General features: G+C 52.0%; 1 protein-coding gene across 1 annotated transcript in view; it reads left to right on the forward strand.

The window, feature by feature from the left end:
* COL4A2 (collagen type IV alpha 2 chain) overlaps positions 1–23,425 on the forward strand; it is a 172,700-nt gene that overhangs the window by 111,241 nt on the left and 38,034 nt on the right. Inside the window, exons 12-22 of the mRNA XM_030314074.2 lie at positions 1,731–1,829; positions 3,720–3,755; positions 4,301–4,351; positions 5,266–5,310; positions 8,435–8,488; positions 9,356–9,422; positions 12,853–12,963; positions 13,466–13,615; positions 19,108–19,200; positions 20,336–20,499; positions 23,341–23,413. Coding sequence (XP_030169934.1) covers positions 1,731–1,829; positions 3,720–3,755; positions 4,301–4,351; positions 5,266–5,310; positions 8,435–8,488; positions 9,356–9,422; positions 12,853–12,963; positions 13,466–13,615; positions 19,108–19,200; positions 20,336–20,499; positions 23,341–23,413 — 943 coding nt within the window. The remainder of the gene's footprint in view (positions 1–1,730; positions 1,830–3,719; positions 3,756–4,300; positions 4,352–5,265; positions 5,311–8,434; positions 8,489–9,355; positions 9,423–12,852; positions 12,964–13,465; positions 13,616–19,107; positions 19,201–20,335; positions 20,500–23,340; positions 23,414–23,425) is intronic.

The following is a 23,425-nucleotide window of genomic DNA, read 5'->3' on the forward strand; positions in this document are numbered from 1 at the left end:
AAAGCCACCAGTCTAGGTTAGCCCCGGACAGACCTGTGACACAGACGTGAGTGACTTCAGCCGTCAGCAGCACCCACAAAGTAAAAGCATTGCCCTAGGTGTCTCCCAATGTGCGGACCCCCGAGGTAACTGAGCAGAGACTTAATGGAGAACCGTGAGCCAACGTGGAGCCCACTCAGGGACCGGGCTCACAGGCGAGCAGGAACCACGTGGGCATCTGTAATCCCTGCACCACCAACACGCAAAAACCAAGGGCCTTTGAGAGCGTCACTTGAGGCCACACACGTGAGACCCCCAACGTGGCAGGTGGCTCACACAAGCAGAGGCTCACCAACACGTAACGGGTCGCACTCACCACAAAACCCACTGGCCACCGTGAACTTTGTGCCGTGGCCTCATTGTTGATGAATTTTCATTTTGTTTTTCCACTGGGCTGTTTGATCGCACAGTACACTGAGTGGAGTCCGGTACTGCTCAGGTCCGAAGAGAAAGACTTTTTCTTTGTGCTAATACCGTAGAAAAAATTTACAAAGGAAAACATTGAAAAATCCGAACACCTAAAAAGTTACACACCTATACAATGAAATATGACAAAATAGTAAACTAACATAAAAAGAAGAAAAATCTGGGAAGAAATCACTGGGCAGAAGGAAGAATCATCACTTTAGACAGGATGGAAAAGAAGTGAATGTGTATCATCTCCAAAGAGTTGAGTCCAGTGTTAATAGAGTATCGAGGCCCCAATAGGTAAAGGAAGACGAACCAAGACCTCCAGGCAATTCTCAGATACAATGTTAGCAGACTCTCAGAATACTACATTGTGTCACTTTGCTCCTGTTCACATTCCTGGGCTCAAATTTGTATTCCATAGTCTGCTTGTGGCAATGCCAAAGAAAAGACAATAGGTTTCTTTTTGTGTCAGTTTCTGGCAGATGAAGCCCCTTCTTATGCAAGAATCCTTGTCTAATTGTTGCAGATTGATTCCTTCTGGGATCTGTGCACCAAGTGAGAAGTGTTTCTTGCTAATGACAAAAGTGCAAATAAAGCTTGAGATATTTTATCTGTTGAAGATGCTACTTTTTATTCTACAAGAACACCCTTAACGGGCATAGCAGTGGCAAGACTGGAGTAGTCTTTCCTTTCTCGGGAAAGGGTCGAGGTCCCAATCTTGGGACCCAATAGAGGAAAACATTGATGTGGAGGCATTCAGCCCTAGTACAGGAATTCATCATAAGGAAATAACTCCACAGAAGCAAATGTAACCCACACTTATGAACAACCTCAACACTGTTTATGAATAAATTGCAAATGATGATGAATGCAAGGAGGACACAAATAATTTTACGTTATGATTTTATTTTATACTATGATTATAACATTACAAAACTGGTGTAATTTTTGTAATATACAAAAGTAGGAATAGCAGTTTGTAGTGATGCTTTTGTTCACACCTGATGGTGTCTTTGCAATTTAAAGCTGACTACTTTTGGAAGGAAAAAAAAAAAAGAGGTTAGAGTGGGAGAGAGCCAAAGCATAAGAGACTGTTAAAAACTGAGAACAAACTGAGGGTTGATGGGGGGTGGGAGGGAGGGGAGGGTGGGTGATGGGTATTGAGGAGGGCACCTTTTGGGATGAGCACTGGGTGTTGTATGGAAACCAATTTGTCAATAAATTTCATAAAAAAAAAAAATAATAAATAAAGCTGACTACTTTTGCTAAACCATTCCCAGGGCGACATGGGACAGCCGGGACCCAATGGGATTCCATCAGACGTCCACCATGCCATCATCGGGCCCATGAAGGAGATGTTCCACCCAGATCAGTATAAGGTAAAGAGGCTTCAGCAAAGTTGACTGTGTTTCCAGTTGAACTAAAAGAAAAGAATTGTCTTTGATCCTTTTAAAACAATCACAAAGTGGGGAAGTCTTGGTACCCAGCTGGCTCATCACACATGAAGACACCACCCATAATCACACAGGTGTCCTAGTCCATCATCTTAAAAAACTGTGACAAATTTGCAACAACAGCAGAATTCACGAACAGTCTCCGATCTGTCCTGAGTATACACATCTCCTGTGCAGGCACAGGTTAACGGTCCAAGCATAATTCAGAGCCAGGATGGGAACTATCTGAGCAAAGTGTTGTGTTCCGCAAAAGAAACCTACTTTTTGTCTTTGCTGACAATGGAGCATCACTGTGGGCGTTCTCCCATCAGTCAGTTTTCTGATTTTTATAATTTCCATTAACATTTTCTTTGATTAAAAGTGTACTCTTGGCATCTAAATAAAAATTCAGGGGCGCCTGGGTGGGTCAGTCGGTGAAGCGCCCGACTCTTGGTTTCGGCTCAGGTCACCATCTCACGGTTTGTGAGTTCGAGCCCCGAGTCGGTCTCCATGTTGACAGTGTGGAGCCTGCTTGGGATTCTATGTCTCCCTCTCTTTCTCCCCCTCCCCTCCCCAAAAAATAAACTTTTTTTTTAATTAACACCCCACTCTACCACTCACTCACTCAGACAGGCCAGTGAACCTTCCCCAGTGTCTGGGCTCCCTTGTGCCAAAGGAAGGTGGTCAATAAACTCAACCTCATAATGCTGCTGAGTGGAGACCACTCCGTCAGGGCAAAGTCCCCAATTTGAGGTCACAGACAGTGCCTGGGACCAAAGTGAAAACCCCAAACATGGTATCTAATTCCAACTCTCAAGTATCTGTCCAGATGGAGATTGGGTGCTCGACCGTGGCTGGGGGAAGGCAGGCCTCCGGGAGGAAGTCGCTCCGGGCAGCTGTGCCTGACTTCACAGCCACGTGACCGTTGACAGAAGGGGCTTGGGCAGTGGCTGATGTAAGGCAGAACGCCGAGTAAAGCGTGTCAGGAGCCATCTGAGCTTAGAGCAGGATGTCCCTGGACATCCAGGCAGGAAGGGGACCCCACTAAGTCATCAGGTGGGATCCAGGCGGGACTCTGGCTCCTGCTGGTGCCCTCGCCATCAGCCAGGTAGGGCCTGTGTCCAGTTTCAGGACAGGAGCCAAGGGGGGAGTGAGGCCAAAGGACATGTGATCCCTGCCGAGGTGCTCAAGCTTCTGCATCAGATTTCCTTCAGCTTCTGCAACAAGATGGGTGGGGGACGGGGGCCCGGCCAGCCTGCAGGAGGCTGCTGAGAGTGACAGGGATCCCAGGTGCCATCTCAGCAGCAATGAGGGAAAGAACCCAGTGGTCACTGCATTTCTTCCCCCGTTTTAGACCAAGAAGAGTGGGAAAAAGCGATCATATAAAATTGAGCCTGCTTCCTAAATAAAGCCTGTTTAGCTTGGGGTTTTAATATGCTCCAAACGTTTCTTTTCCCCCGAGAGGACCTTCCTAAGGCTCTTTTATTCAAATGAATGCCATCGCTGGGGGCCTCTCATGGGCACATCCTCTGCCACTGCACATCACCATGGGCCTGCGCTGTGGGCGGTGGGGGGGGGGGGCCGTGCAGAGAGCAGACAGGCAGCCTCCCCATTCCACCAGACATAGCATGGGATTTAACTGATATTGGGAAAGCCCAGGAGAAGTCATACTTCTTTTCTCTTGAACTTTGAAGCTGCAAAACGTGGGAGTTGTTTATTATGAGCCACTCGTAGTCACTGTTTGCCGTTGCATTAACTACTTTTTGGATGGTGAACCCCATCCGTCCTTTCTGCTCTTGAATTAATGCTCTTTCTGACACTTCACTGTCTTTGCAGGGCGAAAAGGGGAGTGAGGGGGAGCCGGGAAGAAAGGTAAGTCGAGCAGCGGCCGGGTTTCCTCTCGCTGGCAGGGTCCCCCCAGCCCCCCACCCGGCCCCCACTCCCGGTGACCACGCACAGGGCTCTAGCAGCATCCACCTGTGACACCGGGTGACGCTTTGACGCTTCTTTTCAGAAAACAATTTTAGAATGTCTCCCCTTTTGCATAATACACACCAGCTAACCAACATCTTCTGGGGTTTGTGACCTGAACGTCAGCGCTTTAAGAGAGCAGGTGCACAGGCGGAGGGACGGCGGGCTTGAAAGTGGCTTCAGTTCTGGGGCCAGCACATCGTTGCTATGCTGTCTTCCGTCCTCGTCATGCCTGCCCTGTATTCCCAGCCCTCCTGGGCGTCACCTGCTACGTGACAATGCCAGTGGTGCCCTGGAGCGATGCTTGTTCAGGCCACCTGGGGGACTCTCTGTGACCCTGAATCGTGCTGGGCTGGACTGGGGACCCCAGGAGTCCCAGGGGGCTAGAACACCCGAGGGGGTAAAGTGCACGGGCCAGCTGCCTCACATCTTATCTCTCCTCCTAGGGCATCGCCTTGAAGGGAGAAGAAGGAGTCATGGGCTTCTCGGGCATACGGGTAAGCGATGCATCCCATAACTGCAGTTTGCTCTGGTTTGCATGTTAAGTAGACTGGATTCCTCCGAGCAGACTTGAGGTTCCCTGCAAAGTCAAGCTAGAGGCACAGAGAGGTCCCACATACTCTCTCCCCTCACCCACGCACAGCCTCCCCACTCCCAGCGTCCCTGCCAGAGTGGCCCGCTGACCGCGGCGGGCAAGCCCACAGTGATGGACACACCCTCCCCCCCAGTAACCATGATGTTGGAGACTCCACTGAAGGAGGGCGGGGGCAGAACACAGAGACATCTCTGCCAATGCCGGTGAGGCTGCCTTAACCCACGGTAATGGAAGTGTAGACTGTCCCCAACACAAGAAGTTGATTCTTGTTTCCCTGAGAGTCTAGGACAGTGGGTGGGGTGCTGGGGGTCACGGGAGCGTCTCCCCCATGGAGATTCAGCGCCTGTGGCTCCCATGCCCAAGGGCAGACCTCCATCCTTAGAGTGTGGCCTCAGATGACGCCTGCCACTTCGGTCCTCCCTCCATTGGCCAGAGCTCGGTCACCTGCCACACCTCACTGCAAGTGCACTGGGAAATGTGGCCAGAACAAAGGCAGAGTGGCCTTGTGGTGGCTCTCTGGTAGCCACCGCCACTAAAAGGACACGTGTTAGAATCTTGGAAAATAAGAGACCCCTGAGAAAGTTGGAGTGCAGGTCTTTTAACACCTCCACCGGATGAACCATACCGTCTTTCTAGACTTCTCCGTATTTCTTTAGGCAGTAGGCGTGATGGCCCACCTCCTTCAGAAAATAATTTTGATACTTTCATAGTAAAGCATTTCATGTTAGCCTGTGTCGGGGGCGGTAACAGAGCCCTCCGGGAAATGTTGCTGTCCATTCTGAGATGTTTTTGCTTCCGTTTTCCATCCCAACCCAGGGTTCTCCTGGCTTCGATGGCGAGAAAGGTTCACCAGGACAAAAGGTAAGTTTGACACGCCTGTTTATTTCACCACCGTGCTTTGGAGATGATTCCACATTAGCACGGACACGTCCACAGAGCTTTGGTAGCGACCTGCACAGCATTGCGGGAAAAGGACGCACCGTGTGCCTAACGACCCCTCACCGTGGTTCCCAGCTGCTTGCTGTTTGCAGCCGTCACATGGTCGACAGTATGGGACACACCTCTTGGCGCCCGTAGGCCAGGATTTCCATCATTCGGTCCTAGGAAGTGCATAGACAGGCTTTTTAGAAATCAGTTCTGCCTCTGAATCATGACTCCATTGAATCCTGCCAGGGCTCCACCGCCGTGTGGACAACAAGGACGTGGGGCTCATCAGTCTCCGCGGGGAGCTCCCCGGGGACTTCAGATGGACGTGGCCTCCGGGTCTGGCTTCCAGCCGGCACTAGCCCTAGACCCAGGCTCTGCTGACACTCTAACCCGCTCGCAGTGGGACCAGCCTCGACTCCTTCCTGCAACCTTGGCTTGTCTCACTCCTCCCGCTCCTGTCCTTTCATCCCAAACTCAGGCCGAGAAGCTGACACCAGGGTTTCCCTAATTGCATCCACGTTCTCATGACATTCGTAACTGATGCGGGCACCCCCAAAGGCGGCATTCCTGGAGGACGGCTGTCCAGGCGTACCCCAACCGAAGGCCAAAGGGCCAAATTCCAGTGGAAGGATTTCATTAATCAAGCAAAGAGACAGAGAACTAAGGCAACGTCTACAAGGGACCCGTCTCCACCGCCCGTGGAGCCGAAGTTCTATTGTTCAAACTTTCATCGCTTGCCAGTGACAGGGAAATTATAATTACGGGTTTCTTCTACACCCAGCACTCAGGAGTTACAGATATTTTTTTAATGCAGTTGGATACAGCTGCCCCCTGGAACTCGCTGTTTATGTGAGACAAGACGCCCAGTTAGACACTGACCACCTGGGGCCTCTAACTGCTGTGGCCAGATGTTAGAACGGAAGGCCCTCATCTTCCAGGGGAAGACGGGGACACTTCCGGCCAAGTGGGACGTCTCTGTGGGGAGACAGTTTACTCAACCATACAAATAGGAAATGCCCAGGACATGTACAGATGGCAGGGTCCCTGCTTGTTAGGCCGCACGGCACCTCAGACGTGACCGCTGAACCTCGTCTTACTTGACAAGCTGCCATTACTCCTGGCGACCTGTTCAGTTACTGATCTAGTCCCCAGATAATTCCTCCTTGACCGCACAGCCCTTGCTCCCCACCCACCGCCACCCCTGTTGTTATGTCTGCACAGAAACACAAAGACAACCCGTTAGGTGGTTGTGTTGACTCTTGGTGTGCCAGACAATCAGGGTTCCAGCTGCCTGTGGTCTCACGTGCACCTAAGTACAATCTCCCCCTTTTACTCTGCTGAGCCCTACATAATACTGAGCCCACCCCCATCCCCAGTCAATTCACCTGCTGCTGAGAACTCACAGGGAAACTTCTAGATCATTGTTTTGGCTTTTTGGGGTTCCAGCAGCCAACAGGGAGACCTGTGGATCGATAGAGCCAATAGTCAGAGACATCCTGAGCACCCTTCCATTTTGCCCTTTCCCCTGTTGGTTTTCCGAAGCCCCCGGCTCATTCCAAACGTTTGCTCAGACATGTTTCGGAAACGTTGGTGCTGCTGTGGCTCATGCAGCACAGGTGGTGAGCACGTTGTGCGGAGGGGGTGTGGGGGGGTACCCACTACTGCCCAGTGATGGCGTCGCCCAGCCGGACGGCGCTCAGGCACGTAGCACGAATGCACGTCCGGCCGCATCCAGCACGGCGTCTGGGCTGAGTTGTTAGGTTGGCGCGCAGGCCGCTGAGAACTGAGCGCCTAGCTGCTCCCGTCATCGGCGCGCTCTTTCAGGACTCCGTGCCTGTCTCGAGAGATCGCCTCCAAGTAGGAGATTGGTGGGACCTCGGAGAAGTTTCCCTTCACTTCTGAATTGTCAGCTCCACCTAGCGTGAAAGGAAGTCCGTCAACATGAAAGGCCTGCGTGGAAAGCACAAAACCAACCCCGTCATTGCTCATGCTAAGCAACAGGACTTTCAGCATGTGTGCTCCCGCGTTCCAGAACATCCTGTGAAATAACCAGGCTGCATTTTTTACACCACGGGCGCGTGGCATTCTGAACTTGGGGCCTCACTGTACCTATTCTTTGGCAAGAGGGAATGAACTTCTAGGTTTCTTAAAAAGCTTTACATATATATCCAGCTATGATGTGGCTCATGAGGGTGAACGTTCTCTTTCAATAAATATTCAAGGGGATTAGAAAGCAGCACTGGGCACTTTCTAAATGAAGAGAAAAATTCTAAATTAGGGGGCATTAATGCTCCTATTTGGTGCTCATAAAAATTTTTCAAAATCCCGCTTGGGGGGAAGGTTTTAATAGATGGATCAATCATAAAATCACTGAAGGGGGGCAACCCGGCCCCCGAGCCTCCTGAAGTGACGCAGCAGGAAGGACACGACACGCCTTGTGACTAATTCTCGCTCGGAAGGTGCACCTGAGCCCAGGGAGGGAAGCCCGTAGCGAGAACAGCTGCTGGAGAGGACGTCTGCGTGCAGAGGTGCACACTTTCCACCACTGCGAGGAAGAGTGGACCACCAGTGACCCGGTTTCTTCAACAGCAACAATAACAGAAGTTATGGAAAAAGTAGAAAGGAGGAGGCAACTCTTAAGAATTGTGAGGCCGGGGCGCCTGGGTGGCTCAGCCGGTTGAGCGTCCGACTTCGCTCAGGTCGTGATCTCACGGCTCATGGGCTCGAGCCCCGAGTCAGGCTTTGTGCTGACAGCTCGGAGCCTGGAGCCTATTCGGATTCTGTGTCTCCTGTCTCTGCTCCTCCTCTGCTTGCTCTCTGCCTCAAAAATATAAACGCTAAAAAAAATTTTTAATTAAACAAAATAATGATGAGGCTTATCAGCCGCAGGTCACGTTTGGACTTTGAGACCACAATCAGGGAACATTGGGCACAGAGTGGGTAGTAGGTAATTTTCATGAGTTGTCATTAGTGTTGTCAGCCGTAATAATGGTATCGTGGTCACTTCTTTAAATTCTGTGTTAGCGGTAAAACTAAGCCCCGAACATCTTTCCTGCAGGGAAGCAAAGGACTAGATGGTTATCAAGGCCCAGATGGACCCCCGGGACTCAAGGTGAGCTCAGTTTTCCTGGGGCTGGAGGTGTGGTCTCCTGCCATCCACCCCATTGGAGGAGGTGTCCTCTGCCCTGTTTAACACTCGCTAAGCAAACACACAACACCCCGCACTGGACAGATGATATGGACACGGACTTATCGGTCACGTGTCCGGACCTCACAGTGCTGCACACCACACAAGGCACATGGAGGGCACACTCGGGATCTGCACCCGGGAGCAGAGGGGACCAGCAGGGCTGCGGGGACAGGCTTTGTAGTAACAAGAGGGTGGGGTATCCCCTGTCCCCAGGGGGGAGTATGATTGGCTTGCTTGAAGAATGGGCTGGCAGGGAGGTGAGGACCAGTAGGTTGAGGACCAGGTGGAGTGCAGATGGTCGGGTGATGGGGCTCCAGCCAGGCGGGGAGACTTTCCTGCTGGTGGGGAGCGTATCTGGTGAGGACAGGGGCATTCCGCAGTCAGGCCTTTGGGGGCCCCGGGAGGCTCGAGGACACCAAGGCAGCACTTGGAAGTTTCGGTGTCACAATCCAGATCAGGGTACAGTTGCATCGTTCCCAGCTTGGGTGTGGCTGCAGCCTGGTATCCGATGGGTGGCTGGGGTACTGTGACCAACAGGGCAACGGTCTGCCCTGCAGAAAGTCGTCCCCTGCCCGCTTCTGATGTTTGACAAGGACTTCAAAGTGAGGTTGGTGCCCTGCCCGCACCGCTGCCTCTTGGTGTGTCCGGCTGGTGGCTGGGATGCCCGGGCATCACCACAGCACAGGGCAGACGGTCCACATTCAGCTTTACTCCCTAGTACTAAGCGTAGTTTCCCAAACTCCAAAAGGCGGGCCTCACGTTCTTCCGTTCTCCTCTTTCTTCCTCCAGGGAGAAGTGGGCGACCGCGGCCCCCCAGGTGCCCCTGCGTACTCGCCTCATCCCTCCCTGGCCAAAGGTTTGTGTGTGATTTCTCCTGCGTGTCTACATCGTACGGGAGATCCTCTTCTGTCTCGGACACAGAGTTATAAACTGGCAAGAGAGGCTTTCTGAGTAAAACAAAGCAAAGCAAAACAAAAGATGTTTAGAACATAACCTTTGGAGAATATCAGTCCCATGTACAACTTAGCTTAAATGCTTAAACGTGGTGTCACAGAGAGGCGCTCGTTTCACCTGTACCTAAGAGAGCGCCCTCTGCTGGGCGAGCCCTGCACTTCCGCATACGTCATGCAGATTCTGGTTTCGCCACCTGTAAAGTCACTGGAGAAATCCAGTCCTTGGGCACATCTGGCCTCCCTGACAGCGGGAGTCCCAGCCGCCTTTGCTGGTTTCTGCCCCACGTGCACCAAGATGCTTACGGCCCCTGCTGGCCAGTCTGAAGCCGGAAACTGGCCATAATCCATAATCTGTACACAGCCACCTCCTTTCAACCTTCGAGGAATCCCCAGGTATTTGTGCATGATGGACTGCCCAGAAGAGGCTCCCGGTGCCCCAGTTGACCCCTGAGTGTACATGAAAGGTTTTGCATGTGTCACAGCTAATGCCCATCTCGTGATTTCACTCAGCCTCCCAGATTTGCAGGATCGTACCAAAATACGATTTTAATTCTGTGAGAAGAGCAGTGGGCTCAGAACCTTTTTGAATGTGAGTCCTTCTAGGTTCAAAATAAAACCTGTTTTCAGTGCCCCCTCTAAGTAATTATATGTATATTTACTTATGGGTGATTCACCTATGTTGTGCCAAGCTCCGGGATTTTAGCTGCTATGGTTCACTACTGTATCCCCAATTTCTAGAACAGGACCAGGCAGAGAGTAGGTTACCTGAATGGCTGAACAGTATATGTACTAAATAATACACATCAGGAAAGACTTTTACTTTAAAAGAGTTTAACTAAAGATGGTCTAATGTTTTCTTCCTGCACCCAGTATATGTCCGCGGGTCAAGGACTCACTCTCCTGCTTGGTGCGAACCATCTGTCAGTTTAAGAACAGCCTTTGCATGTGCTTATCCGCTTTTGGTGAGAACTTAGACTAGCACAGGGCTAAGGACATCCCGGCAGAGCCCCCGAGGGAGTTCTCTGCAGGGTGGCATTGAAAGGACACCACTGGCCTCCCTCCGCAAGAACAGCTGTGTTTTGTGCATTCTTGCAATTAACACATACCGGTAAATGGGTATATTTGGAATCCCTGCCCAACACCTCAGATCGCCCTCCCTGCGCGGCTGGTACTCATGGAGTCCGTGGGGTGTCCATGGACTACGACACGCCTGCCAGGCCAGAAACCCCAGGAAGAGGAACATGAGGTTGATGTACTGTCAGTGGTTTTGGTGAAATGGAAATACTGTCCTTGAGGCTTTGGGAACATAATTTTTTAAATTAACGTTGGCGATTTTTCAAAAACGTTCACTGCCCAAGAGCCCGGCGTTGATCTAGCTTCCCCCGTCCACCACCCTGTATTTCTAAAACCACACTGGGAAGGCGATGGTTTTAAATTGGTGAGCTGGGGGGCACCTGGGTGGCTCAGTCGGTTAAGTGTCCGACTTCGGCCTAGGTCATGATCTCGCGGTTCGTGAGTTCGAGCCCCGTGTCGGGCTCTGTGCCGACAGCTCAGAGCCAGAAGCCTGCTTCTGATTCTGTGTCTCCCTCTGTCTCTGCCCCTCCCCCATTCATGCTCTGTCTCTCAATAATAAATAAACATTTAAAAAAATTTTTTAATTAGTGAGCTGGCGGGTGAGGGCTCCTGACACAGGCTGATGAGCGGATTCCCTCAGCGAAGAAAGGAAAATAAATATCTTCACAAAGTGGCTTTGCAGGAGCTCGTCGAATCCCAAAGGGTGGAGGAGACTTGTGCTTTTTTTCCCTAATGGTTGCAAAGTAACTGAAACAAGTCCTGCTCTTCTTCCAAACAAATGAGAGGGTCTGTGGTTTGCACGTTCATCGTCGTCTCTCACTCCGTGCTCATGGTGAGCGTTTCTTTAGGGCTCACCGGAGCCCGGGCAGGGGTCTGAGTTGTTAGACCATGATGCTTGTTAATTGATTTACTTTTCCTAACCACCCCTTGAGAGGGGGCCTGATGTTAGTCCTGTTTTGCTGGTGGATAAATTGAAACACAGGAAGTTAAGTAACTTGCCCAAGGTCACGTAGAATGAGTGGAGGAGGAGTGTTCAGCGCCCCCCTGACCCCTGTGCAGAGCCCAGCACCCCTCCCCTGCCCCGCCCTCCGCAGGGAGCGGAGCCCCAGCACAGGTAGCCCAGACTCACACTCTCCACCCTACTTGTACGCAGGCACACAGACATCCTTAATTCAACGACTTGCTTTTGAGATTAAACAAACAAAAAAATTAAAGATCCCGTGCAGAGTGATGGCTTTCCTAACACTTGGTAATCCCTATGCAGTAAAATGTCATATTGTCTCATCTTTTCTCTCATCTTTCCCAGTTGTATTCCAGGGGAAAAAATGTGTTGCACAGTAAAGCATTGCTGTTGACCTGCAGACAACACAGCGAGGCCGCTGCGTGTGTGTGTCTGTGTGTGTGTGTTTCAGGACAGGGTTTGTAAGAGGGCTCACGTACGCTATCCCTCCAGCAGACAGCCAGGAAAAGTGGAGCTGGGCTGGAGCTGGGGCTCTGGGGACGAGGGGTCTCACGCAGGAAGCCACCCTCCTCACTTCCTGGTCTTCCTGCACGGAGCCTGGTGCACGGGGGGATCCCCAGGCCTGTCGTTTCTTTCTTTATCCCCACTCTAGACTTAGCTGCTCTCCCAGCCTGACCCCTGTTCACGGATCCCCAGCACTCCCGCCAGAAGCAGACGCTCCCCTGCTCGCTGCTTTCCACTTGGCTGATCTCTCCAGATCCCCTTCTGCCACCGTCCTCTGCCCTGTCCCTCCTGTCTCCTGTCCCCTCAGAGGGCACCCGTGTCCAGCTACCAGGCTGCCGTGTCCGTGAAACCTGAGTGCCGGTGGGCATGAAGCCTCACGTGTCTGTAAAAGTGGGGCCGTAGCCCTCCCCCGTCCCCCACGGCTTTATGAGAATCAGTCAAGTATTGCACACCGAGCCCAGTGCACACAGCAAAAGCTCCACAATGTCACCTGTTCCTATTATTTTTAATCTCTACGGTCCCTCAATGTCCGATTTCTCCCCAAAATAATCTTTCCCCCTTTTGAAACCTCTCTGTCATTTTATGATATTTATGGGAATCTTGTATCGCTCCTATTTGATTAGGAATGAGCTCCTCGAAAGCAGAGACCCCCATATATTAAACATTCAGACCCCCGCCATCCTTGGTGTACGAGATAAACGAGTAAATACATGTTTGGTTGGTGAAAGTGTGCACGTCCGAGGCGGGTCCTGGACAGCGTCCTGTTCTCATTTTGAAGTCTGTCTTGATTCCAGGTGTCAGGGGTGACCCAGGATTCCCAGGGGCCCACGGGGAGCCAGGAAGCCGGGGTGAACCAGGAGACCCGGGCCCACCAGGCCCCCCTGGCACGTCCATCGGAGATGAAGGTAAAGGCTCCCTGGTGTCAAAAGACCAAACGTACGTCCCCTCGGGTCCCCGCACCGACTGCTCAGCTCTGCAGCCGGAGTCTCTTACAGACGAGGCTCAGGAGCTCTAACGGACTCAAGTGCATGCACCCATTGTCTTCCCGGGAGCGTTGGGCCTGTGACAGTGACCCTTCCCCCCGCCCCGCCCCACCCCCCGCCACAGGGCCGGGCTGTGCGGTTGACAAGTAACCAGCATGATGCTGTCGGCTGGCCGGGAAGAGCGTGCACAGCCCTCAGACGTCGTGGCCACACTTACGATTCTCAGACCATTGTCGGGGGGCGAGAGGAGGGGCTTTTTTAAAGTTGAAATATGGTGATGGGACCTTCCAACGGCATCGACCCTTAAGGTCCTGACTAGACTGTAAATCCGCGAGTCCTGGTGGCCTCCTGGGGACGGGAATGCCAACACACATGTTACACGTCACAAGTCTCATGCTGCCGGTGGTCACTGTTGGATTTTCAGATGGCAAGAGAGGTTTACCAGGTGAAATGGGGCCCAAAGGCTTCATAGGAGACCCAGGCATCCCCGCGCTGTACCCCGGCCCTCCGGGAACCGACGGAAAGCCAGGGCCCCGAGGACCGCCAGGGCCTCCCGGACTACCTGGGCCAGACGGTAAGTGGAAGGAAACTCAAGAGTGGTGGTTTTCGTGTTCAGACAAAGAAGCCTGGCCCCAGTCAGATCTTTCCTGGGGTTTTTCTGCTAAATAATTCCGTGAACCAATGCGGTAGGCATCACACTAGGGCGTGGCAGGTGCTCTGGGATGCAAACAGAAAGGCTGGTGATGGAAGGAGGGCACAGCCTGGTGAATCTGTTGAGTATCAGCAGGCCCGCGGACATGACCCAGTAGGGCTTGGCTGGCTGTGGGTCCAGGGAGGTCAGCTCTCCAGTGGAAGACCTGAGCCGCGCAGTCTGGAAGCAGGTGCACGCTGAACGCTGTCGGGTGTCTGTGTGGTACGTTCCATCGCCTTCTTCCAGGGTGGAGCCTTCCTGCCTTGACTTGTAGCCTCTCTCCTCTGTCTTACTAACAATCCAAGCAGACTTGATAATCTGTCTTCTCAGCCCATGTGGAGCCTCTCACTGAACAGTTGATAATAGTCGACAGGAAGAGGTGACTGCGTTATCGTAACAGGAAGTGGCCGCCGTTGGCCAAGGTCGAGACGCGAGACTCTGAGCATCTGTAAACCAGACAACCATGAGCTTCTGGACCCCATGCTGCCTGGGGGTGTTGCCGAACCATAGCAGAGTGGAACTTCCAGGTTCCGATGTTACCCTGGCTCATCTTTTAGCGGAGGGTGCCCCCAGGAGGCAGGGAGACGGGCAGTCTGTCTTTGCGCTTGCCATCAAAAACGGTGATCTTTGCAGCTTCTGAGTTTAAAGGGCTGTTTTCGACATTGTAAAATCCCCTAATGGGAGCGTTCCATCCCCTCAAGAGTTTGGATATATGAGGCCTTAGAAGAAAACACGAGCGCCCAATTTCTTCCCGTGTGATATGGTCCATAGTTTGTCAGCCTCCTTTCGAAACATCTGACTTTCAGTTCCCTGGCACCCTGCCCCATCCCAATAATCTCTGGGAGCTTCCTCTCTTCGGAGAGGGGGAGCCTCACATTGCCAACAGGTAGTGTTGGATTTCAGTGCAAAGGTCAGGTTCAGATCTGTGCTTTCGGTGCTTTGGGAAGACTGCTTCTCTTTGCCATCTCTAGAGGAAAGATGTTGGGGGTTAGAGAAGTATATCTGCACATACTCCTCCCATTGAAAAATCAGCAGTCCCGGGGGCACCTGGGGGGCTCGGTCGGTTAAGCCTCCGACTTCGGCTCAGGTCATGACCTCACAGTTCGTGAGTTCGAGCCCGCTTGGGGCTCTGTGCTGTGCTGACAGCTCAGGGCCTGCTTAGGATTCTCTCGCTCTCTCTCTCTGTCCATCCCCCCTACCAGAATAAATAAACTTTAATAGAAGAGCTGTAAAAATATCAGCAGTCCCCTCTCTGATTCCACTTGGTGTTGCACAGATTTCTATGTAATGTGGTTCTCCTGCTCCAACTCTCCTCCGACCGGCAAAGCCAAATTGTCACATTCTTCTGGAAATTTTTAGGTGCAGATATTTCCCTGGAATTTGCCAAATCATTTGAGCAGTGTTGTCTTTAATATATTTTTAGCCTGGAAGTAATATTTATTCCTGTGACATCGTTGATAATGGCTAAGTTTCTGTGAGCATGATATTTCCTGAGCAAATGTTATCTGTTAAGTTTTCCTCTCTGGGAACAGAACATGATGTGTTAAAATTTTTTTAAGCACGAAGACTTGCCTCTTCAGAAGACTGACTGAAGGCTGACCTTGCCCCAATTCCTGTAACCAAATTTCGCTTTGCTAAAGATACAAACACCATCTTGTTTTACAAATCCTGCTCGGTTAAGACCGTGATTTGCTAACGTCAGTTAGCTGTAAACAAATCAACTACTTTCTTGTGCGTATTTTATTCACAAAATACATAGAATAGTGTCCAATAACTTTTATCAGCTTACGATATTAAAAGCATAGAACTTAAGTTCTCCTTGAAATATTTATTCTCCCCTGTGAGACCCGTTGTTTCCCAATTGCTTTTGTAAAGCGATCTCTTGCACAAGAAGTAGCCAACCACAATGGCCTCTTAGGATTTTTGTGCATAATGTAATATCAGTGACCTTGATTCCCACAGAGCTCTCCAAGTCTCCCCCTGGAATGACATTGTTGGATTCCTTTCTTGTTAACCGCATTTCATCCTGCTTTATGTGTTGCTACTAATGAAAACCAGAATTCTTAGCCTTTTGCCGTTCCTGTAGAATCAAACCGTGTTGGCAGTTTTTCTTCTCAGCTAAATATTTTGCTCGCTCTTCGTTCGAGCCGAGTTCACGGAACCGAGGATGGGGGCAGTCCTGTCGTCTTCTAGAATAAGTCAGAATGCTGACAGCTTTGTTGTGGCCACTGGCCTCTTCAGGAGAATAATCCTGGAAATGTCTAAGAGGTGCACTGCTGTCCTATAGGACTTGTCTGAAGTTACGAATTTATTAGGCAAAGAGAGCACTTAGGAAAGAGGCAGGATGGCCCCTTACGACGGCCACGCCGTGCCTCTGTGACTGGATTTGCAGTGTCAGCAACACCCAGTGTTTGTGTCAAACTTAAAATGCCAACATCCCTGAGATATCCGTGGTCAAACGCCTACCTGTGCTCTGCACTTCTTACAACTTCAGGAGATGTAAAATAAAGCCCACAAAAAAAAGTATTATAAAATAAAAAGGAGGCATCTGGGTGGCTCAGTTGGTTGAGCGTTCGACTTCGGCTCAGGTCATGATCTCGCGGCTTGTGAGTTTGAGCCCCGTGTCGGGCTCTGTGCTGACAGCTCGGAGCCTGGAGCCTGCTTCGGATTCTGTCTCCCTCTCTCTCTACCCCTCCCCCACTTGCGTTCTGTCTCTCTCTCCCTCTCTCTCTCTCAAAAATAAATAAACATTAAAAACATTTTTTAATTATAAAATAAAATAAAGCCCCCAAAGTCACCGCAGCCTGAATGCCCTTGGCCTGGTCGCCAGTGACCTGAGGAGCAGGTCCCAGGGCTCCATCTTGCTCATGGGCACAGGATGCAGATATCAGGCTTTCTTCCTGGGCTGGCCCTCTGTGCCCCCCCTCCCCGCTATCTCACTGGCTGTTCTCTTCAAGGCGCCTTTGCTGGCCCCTCCTTCTCCCGCCTACACAGTCTGGGAGGTGACAGGGTTCCTTGAAGTTTGGTCTTGGGCCCTTGTCTTGTACCCCCACCCACTGGACCCCCCAGTTAAGGTGACCTTAAGCTCAGGCCGTTTGCCTGCACTCCCTGTGTCCCCGATCCAGTTCTGTATTGAGCCCCCGACTCTCACAAACTGTCACCCGTCACGTGGCCGCCTGGCTTGTCTCGCAGACATCTCGAACTTTGTGTGTCCACACTGAACTCTGGGTCTCCTGCCGCCCGGCTCCCCGACCCGACACGCCCCGTGCTGGGCCTCGTCCCTGCCCCGACGCACACACACAGACCCGGAGCTTGGGCCACAGCCTCGCTCGCCCACACACTGCACCCATCGCCAGGTCCCACGGACTCTGCCTCTGCAGTCTGTCCACCACTTTTCCCCCACGCCCCCTGTGCTACTCGAATACACACCGCGCGTGTCTGCTATAGGCAGCCTGCTCATCACCAGCCTCCACTCAACTGTCTGCAGGGGTAGCATGTAGATTTTTAACCCGTAAACTTGTGTGACGTCCCCCCTCAGAACTCCTTAATGGCTCCTTATTGCCCTTGGAGAAAACCCCAGCCCCTGGCGTTCCCCTCCAGTTCCTGGCTTTCCTCCCACCTCAGGGGCTCTCGGGGGCGCTGTTCTCTCCAGATCCCCGGTGCCCACGCTCGGCCAGCTCCCTCTTGCTCCTTGGGTCCTGGGCCAGCGCCTAGACCGGGCTTTCCTGACCCCCCCATTCTGAACGGGCTTTCTCTACTGCTCTCCCTGACAGCTCCCTGTTTACGTGGCACCGGCCCTCATTTGAACTTCCGTGTGGGTTTGTTCACTAATGTGTGTCTGCTGTGTGTCCACGCGTAAACCGTAGGCACCGTGAGGGTCTGCGGTTTTCTCTCCAGCTGCAGACACGGCGCCTGGCTCACGCAGGTGCCGGATGGGACAGATGTTGGACGCCCGAGAGCGAAGGAGAGTGATCATCTTGAATGCGTAGGGAGAGCGAGCCACACGGGACAGTAGTCGTCGCCACCCTTCCATAAATATCTATCCCTACTTGGGAGGCTGCTGACATTGAAATCCTGGTGTCCTTCTGCCAAGCAGTTAGCAAACGTTAGCACGGGTGTTTCCTCTCCTTCCGGTCTCCCTAGTGGCCTGTTTCCCTCTCCCTCCCGGCGGAATGGCAGCATCTGTCCCAGTGTGTGTGTGGCGGGGGGGGGGGGGGGTCTGGATCTGGGGCTGCGAGCCCCACAGGGTTTGGCCCTGAGGACAGACGGGGTGGGGGACCCTCCCGTCCTTCCGGGCCCTGCTGGTGTCTAGGAGTGCGCGGCTCGTTCCCACCACAAGGTGGCGCTGCCGTCCAGTAGACGCGGCCAGAAAGTGGGTGGTTCTAATCCCTCCACATATCCCTGCTCGGAATTAGCGGAATTAGCGGAGCTTCGGAGGGGCCCTGAGCCTAGTTACTGGAGGTGAGGGTCAGGAAAGGGGAGGTGAGGTTGCCGGAGCCAGATGGTCCCCTGTTCTCTGCATTAACTACACAAACCCGGCTGTGCACCTGCTCCAAGGGGATCGTTAGGGAACCGAGGTAGTTTTAATATCTTATTCTGTTTTCTGTCTTTTAGGGACACCAAACTTGTGTTGGTTTTGGATTACAAGCCTTTAGCACGTAAATAGATATGTGGTCGATTACACAGAAATATTGTAAAGATACCAATTGTCCCCACGATGTATAAATGCCCATAGAATTTTTTTTACATGTAAATTGCTTTTTTTTTAATTATTATAAAAGAATGTGTTTACTATTCAGAGTTTGAAACTATATAGAAGACTAAAAAGAAGAAAATACAATTAGTAAAAATAAAATCTTAAGAAACTAAAAAATAAATCACTTTTTTTGAAAAACAATAAACTAAGGGCACCTGGGTAGCTCAGTCAGTTAAGCCTCTGACTCTTGATTTCGGCTCCAGTCATGATCTCGCAGTTTGTGGGTTCGAGCCCCACATCGGGCTCTGTGCTGACAACACGGAGCCTCCTTAGGATTCTCTCTCTCTCTCTCTCTCTCTCTCTGCCCCTCCCCTGCTCAATAAATAAATTTTTTTAGTGGAATAAAATACATGGTAGAAAGTGAAAGCCTTTCCTTGGACTCAACATTTCCCAAAAGCAAAGGTTTTTATCTCTAGACTTCAATAGAAAAGCTGAACACCTAGCCCCTCTCATTTCCTTGCGTCCCTGGGAGCTGTGGCCACAGAATGGCCCAGAGGGTGTCCTGGGATGGAGTCACACCCTGTTGGGGGACCTCGCGGTAACCCTTCCAGCACTGGGTCCGGGGAGACGTGGGGTCTCCACACCGTGCTCACGGGCCGCCCTTGGATCTTCTCCTTAGGTTTCCTTTTCGGCCTTAAAGGAGCGGAAGGAAATGTGGGCTACCCTGGCCCTTCTGGTTTCCCTGGGGCTCGTGGACAGAAAGGCTGGAAAGGTAAGGAACGTCGAGAGCACCGGAGGAAGGGCGGGAGGCCATGACCCCTCTCACTGGCTCTGACGTGAGACAACCCTCCACGTCCCCCTGCGCCTCCTTTCTCCCACGGTGTTACCGGAGCCGGAGCCGAGGTGCGTGGCACCTACCACCCGGCCCTCTGTCTGCGCTCCCTCCTCCCATCTGTGTCTCAGCCTGCACCACTGAACCTTCTGGGAGTGCGGAGCCCGCTACGGAGCCAATGAATCCATGATTCCTCTAAGGGCTCAGCTCCAAGGCCGCGTAATGAGCACCTGTGCAAGCTTGTCCGCTATGGAGTTCCCTTAGACTAAGCCTGGCTGCCCATCTCCCCGAGTTAGGGACTAGTCACCGCAGGGCAGGCGCCCTGGGCTCACCCCCGCTGCTGGTGGAGGTGTGGTCGACCGAGCAGAACAAAGGGGTTTCTGTGTACGAAATATGCCGCGCCCGGGGGACGCTCCGTCTCTGGGAGGCGGCTGCCCAGGGGCCCCAAGCAGCACACCCCAACCTTTGTGGCTCACACGGGACGTGAGGGTGTGTTGGCGACCGGGGGAGGGGAGGTGGTGACTGCAAAATCACTCACCATGGAGGGCTGCAGAGGACTCCTCCCGTGAGCCCCCGCCTGCCACCTGTGCCCTGGGAAGCACCCACCACCAACAGTGGGTTCCCCAGGCCCGACCTCAGGCACACAAAGAAGGGAGGTCACAGATATTTTCCCTCCCACCCAGGATCCTGGCTCTGAACCCACCGCTCCAGCCAGGCACACACCCCCACCCATGGCCCCCCTTTGTCCCAGACCCTGGAGCCTTGTCTGCCCCCCGTCCCTGACCTGCGAGGCCCGTGGTGGCCTCCGGAGCCCCTGTTCCTCAGCTCCACACACAGCTCTGTAAACTGCCTGTTGGGTAACATGTTGGGTAAATGTGGCAGGGTTCTGTGTCCCGGGGAGTAACTCACATTCCTCATCCAGGAAACGGGGGTAATGGGTAACAGTCCCCCGAGCACGGGAGGTCCCTGAGTGCCCCCTCCTCGGTCCAGCCCCCACCGCCCTGGACTTCTGCCCCCGGCAAAGCACGTGCTTCACGAGCATATAGTGAGCCTTCCCGCCTCCCTCGTGTTGCAGGTGACGCTGGGGACTGTAAGTGCGCAGAAGGCGACCAGTTCATCGGGGGCCTCCCGGGGCCACCAGGACCCAAGGGCCTTCCAGGCATCAACGGGGAGCCTGGGAAGAAAGGGAGCCAGGGAGACCCCGGCCAGCATGGCATCCCTGGGTTCCCAGGGTTCAAGGTGAGACACCAGTCCCATCAGAGCTGATAGGATGTCCTTGACGGCTTTTGTCTATTAAATGAACGCAGATTTGTACCAGCAACGCTCACCCCCCTCCCAGTGCTCCATCCAAAAAGGCCACGTGCTCCGGGAGGAACCTCAAAATGTTCACTGGTGAGAATGTGAACGGCGTGGCCACTGTGGAAGTGTCTAGGACAGGCAAATCTAGAGACAGGAAGCGGACAGCAGTCACCGGGGGCTGGGGGAAGGGGAGGGGCAGTGAGTGTTTCATGGCTCTGGGGTTTTCTGGGGGAGGTGATGAAATTATATAATAGTGACGGTTGCACAGTCTCGCAATTATTGCAGTTGTTTTCATTGCACTAAAAAAACCCCGAATTGCGTGCTTCAAAATGGTAAATTTTATGGTGTATAAATTACATCTCAAAAAAATTTTAAAAACCTAGCATTTTGGATGTAAAGCATCTTACTTACAGAACATTCAGATTTAGTACAGAACTGATTAAGCATTTTATGAAGTCTCTGTGAACCAGATTAAAAAGTGAGGCCCCCCCCAAGTAAATCATGAATTTACACGAGTGTGTGAACTTACCTGCCCATGGATTCCTTGTGTGTATCACACCTTTATTTTAGATCACGCCTAGGATTTTAGTTCACACCAATGAAAAGAACATCTGTAGATCTTTCCTGGGCAAGAGGTTTTAAACCAGTGACTTCAAAGCCAGTATCAGCTAAAGCCAAAGAAGTTACACAGCATTTATTTTACATAAGAGACGATCGCAATAGATTTATAGTGTGGAAAGTCTATCATTTTACTTATTCAGCCAATAGGGGAAAAGTTGCTCAGGACACTTGACCGAGGACAGAAATGACCTGGCTGTGTGACCTGGTGCCGGGGAAAGGCAGCCACACGCAGCTGCTGATACAGAAGTTCCGACTTACAATCGCTTTGTGACACAGGAGCTTTGAGGGCGAAAGGAGTTCCAGAGCACCTGTTCTCTGCTTCACACCTTGAGATTCCTCAGGATAACACAGTACTGTCCAACTAGAACAGTAGGGGCTATGATACCGTCTCCAGGCAGCTGGGTGGCTCAGGCGATTAAGTGTCCAACTTCGACTCGGGTCGTGATCTTGCAGTTTGTGAGTTCGAGCCCCGTGTCGGGCTCTGTGCTGACGGCTCAGAGCCTGGAGCCTCGTTGGGATTCTGTCTCCTCCTCTCTCTGCCCCTCCCCTGCTCATGCTCTGTCTCTCTCTGTCTCTCAGTAATAAATAAACGTTAAAAAAATTTTTTTAAATGATACCGTCTCCCAGTCAGGGAGGTCTCAGCATGTAAATGCATATGCGGTGAGAGTTCCACAATTACTATTGGCCAAACTAGTAGGATCTTCGGTTGTTTATAAAATGATCGAGTATCTCCTAGAAGCCAAAAGGATCCCATTTTGTGCACCAGGGGTGTCTGACATCTTCCAAGGGTACACGCTTCCCCCAGCTGTGTGACACACACACCCACGGCATTTTTGTTCAGAGACCTCGGGTATCGTGTTTGTTGTCCTGCATTTAATTATATGTTTATGTGTCTGGCAAGCCTGCTACAGGAGAAATGCCAGGGATGGTTTCTGGTTTTTTACTTCCTGTGCTGCTAGAGTGTGGGAGAGTGAAGCATGGGAGTCAGTCAGTAAGTGAGTTCATCCGTCCACCTGTTTGCCCAGCACCTACAGACTGAGCGCTGTCTGTGTGCCACATGCCCTCCCGGACTTGGAAAGAATGTTGCCCTTTTCCGCAAAGAACTAAATCAATAAATCAAGTATCTGTGGAATTTTTCAGAACAGTCCATTTCATTAGACCAACACTGCAAGTTCTCATATTCTTGCAAATAACAACAGGCAAGATTTTCCAGAAACTAGCACATCACACATATTAACATCCTGGCCTGTGAACCTGCTCCTTTCTCCCCACTGAAAGACCTAGACTGGATTTTGTGACATAAAATGTGACGTCCCTGCGATAAGCTTGTCTCTAAAGTATGATTTTTTTTCCCAACCTTAATTTCAGTCTGGAAGACGAGCCGTCCACAAAGCTCTCTTTGTCGTTCTCAGTATTGAATGAGCACAAACTTGACTCCTTTGTACGTGAAGGCTTGGATTCTAACTAATGTGGTGAAGATTTAGCAGCCTTGGGTTTGTCTTAGGTCACCGCTTCTCAAGAGTTCACGAGCATGTGAATCCCTGGGAGTTTGTTAAAACACACATTCCTGTTCCATACCCCAGGGTGGGGCCCAAGGTTGTGCCTTTTTTTTAAGTTTATTTATTTATCAGAGAGAGAGAGAGAACAAGTACGGGGGCAGAGGGAGAGGGAGAGGGAGAGAGAGAATCCCAAGCGGGCTCCATGCTGTCAGCGCAGAGCCCAATGCGGGGCCCAAACTCATAAACCGTGAGATCATGACCTGAGCCGAGATCAGGAGTCAGACCCGTAACCAAGTGACCCGCCAGGTGCCCCAAGGTTCTGCATTTCTAATGAGCTCCCAGGAGAGACCGATGCTGCTTGTCCGCGGACCACACTTTGAGTAGCGAGATTCTGGTTTTCACTATCCAGCCACGTATGGCTCCTTCTGTTAAGTTTTCATTATTTGAACTTTAACTCGGGTGCTCGGTGGCCATTTGTGGCTGGTGGCTCCCGGACTGGACCACCAGGTGCAGAGCATCTCACGCAGGGCAGAAGATCCTCGGGGGCAGCGCCAGGCATGACATTGGAGAGGTTCCTGAGCTGTGTGAGCCGAAACTTGTCATCTTCCCTGGCATCCTTAACAGTGTGAAGGAGGCAGAAACTGTGTGTTTGCTCCCACAGGGCGCCCCTGGCAACGTTGGGCCTCCAGGGCCCAAAGGGGTGAAAGGCGATTCTCGGGCAATCACCACCAAAGGTCAGTCTTCGG

The sequence above is a fragment of the Lynx canadensis genome, chromosome A1, assembly GCF_007474595.2.
Source record: "Lynx canadensis isolate LIC74 chromosome A1, mLynCan4.pri.v2, whole genome shotgun sequence".
Taxonomy (NCBI): domain Eukaryota; kingdom Metazoa; phylum Chordata; class Mammalia; order Carnivora; family Felidae; genus Lynx; species Lynx canadensis.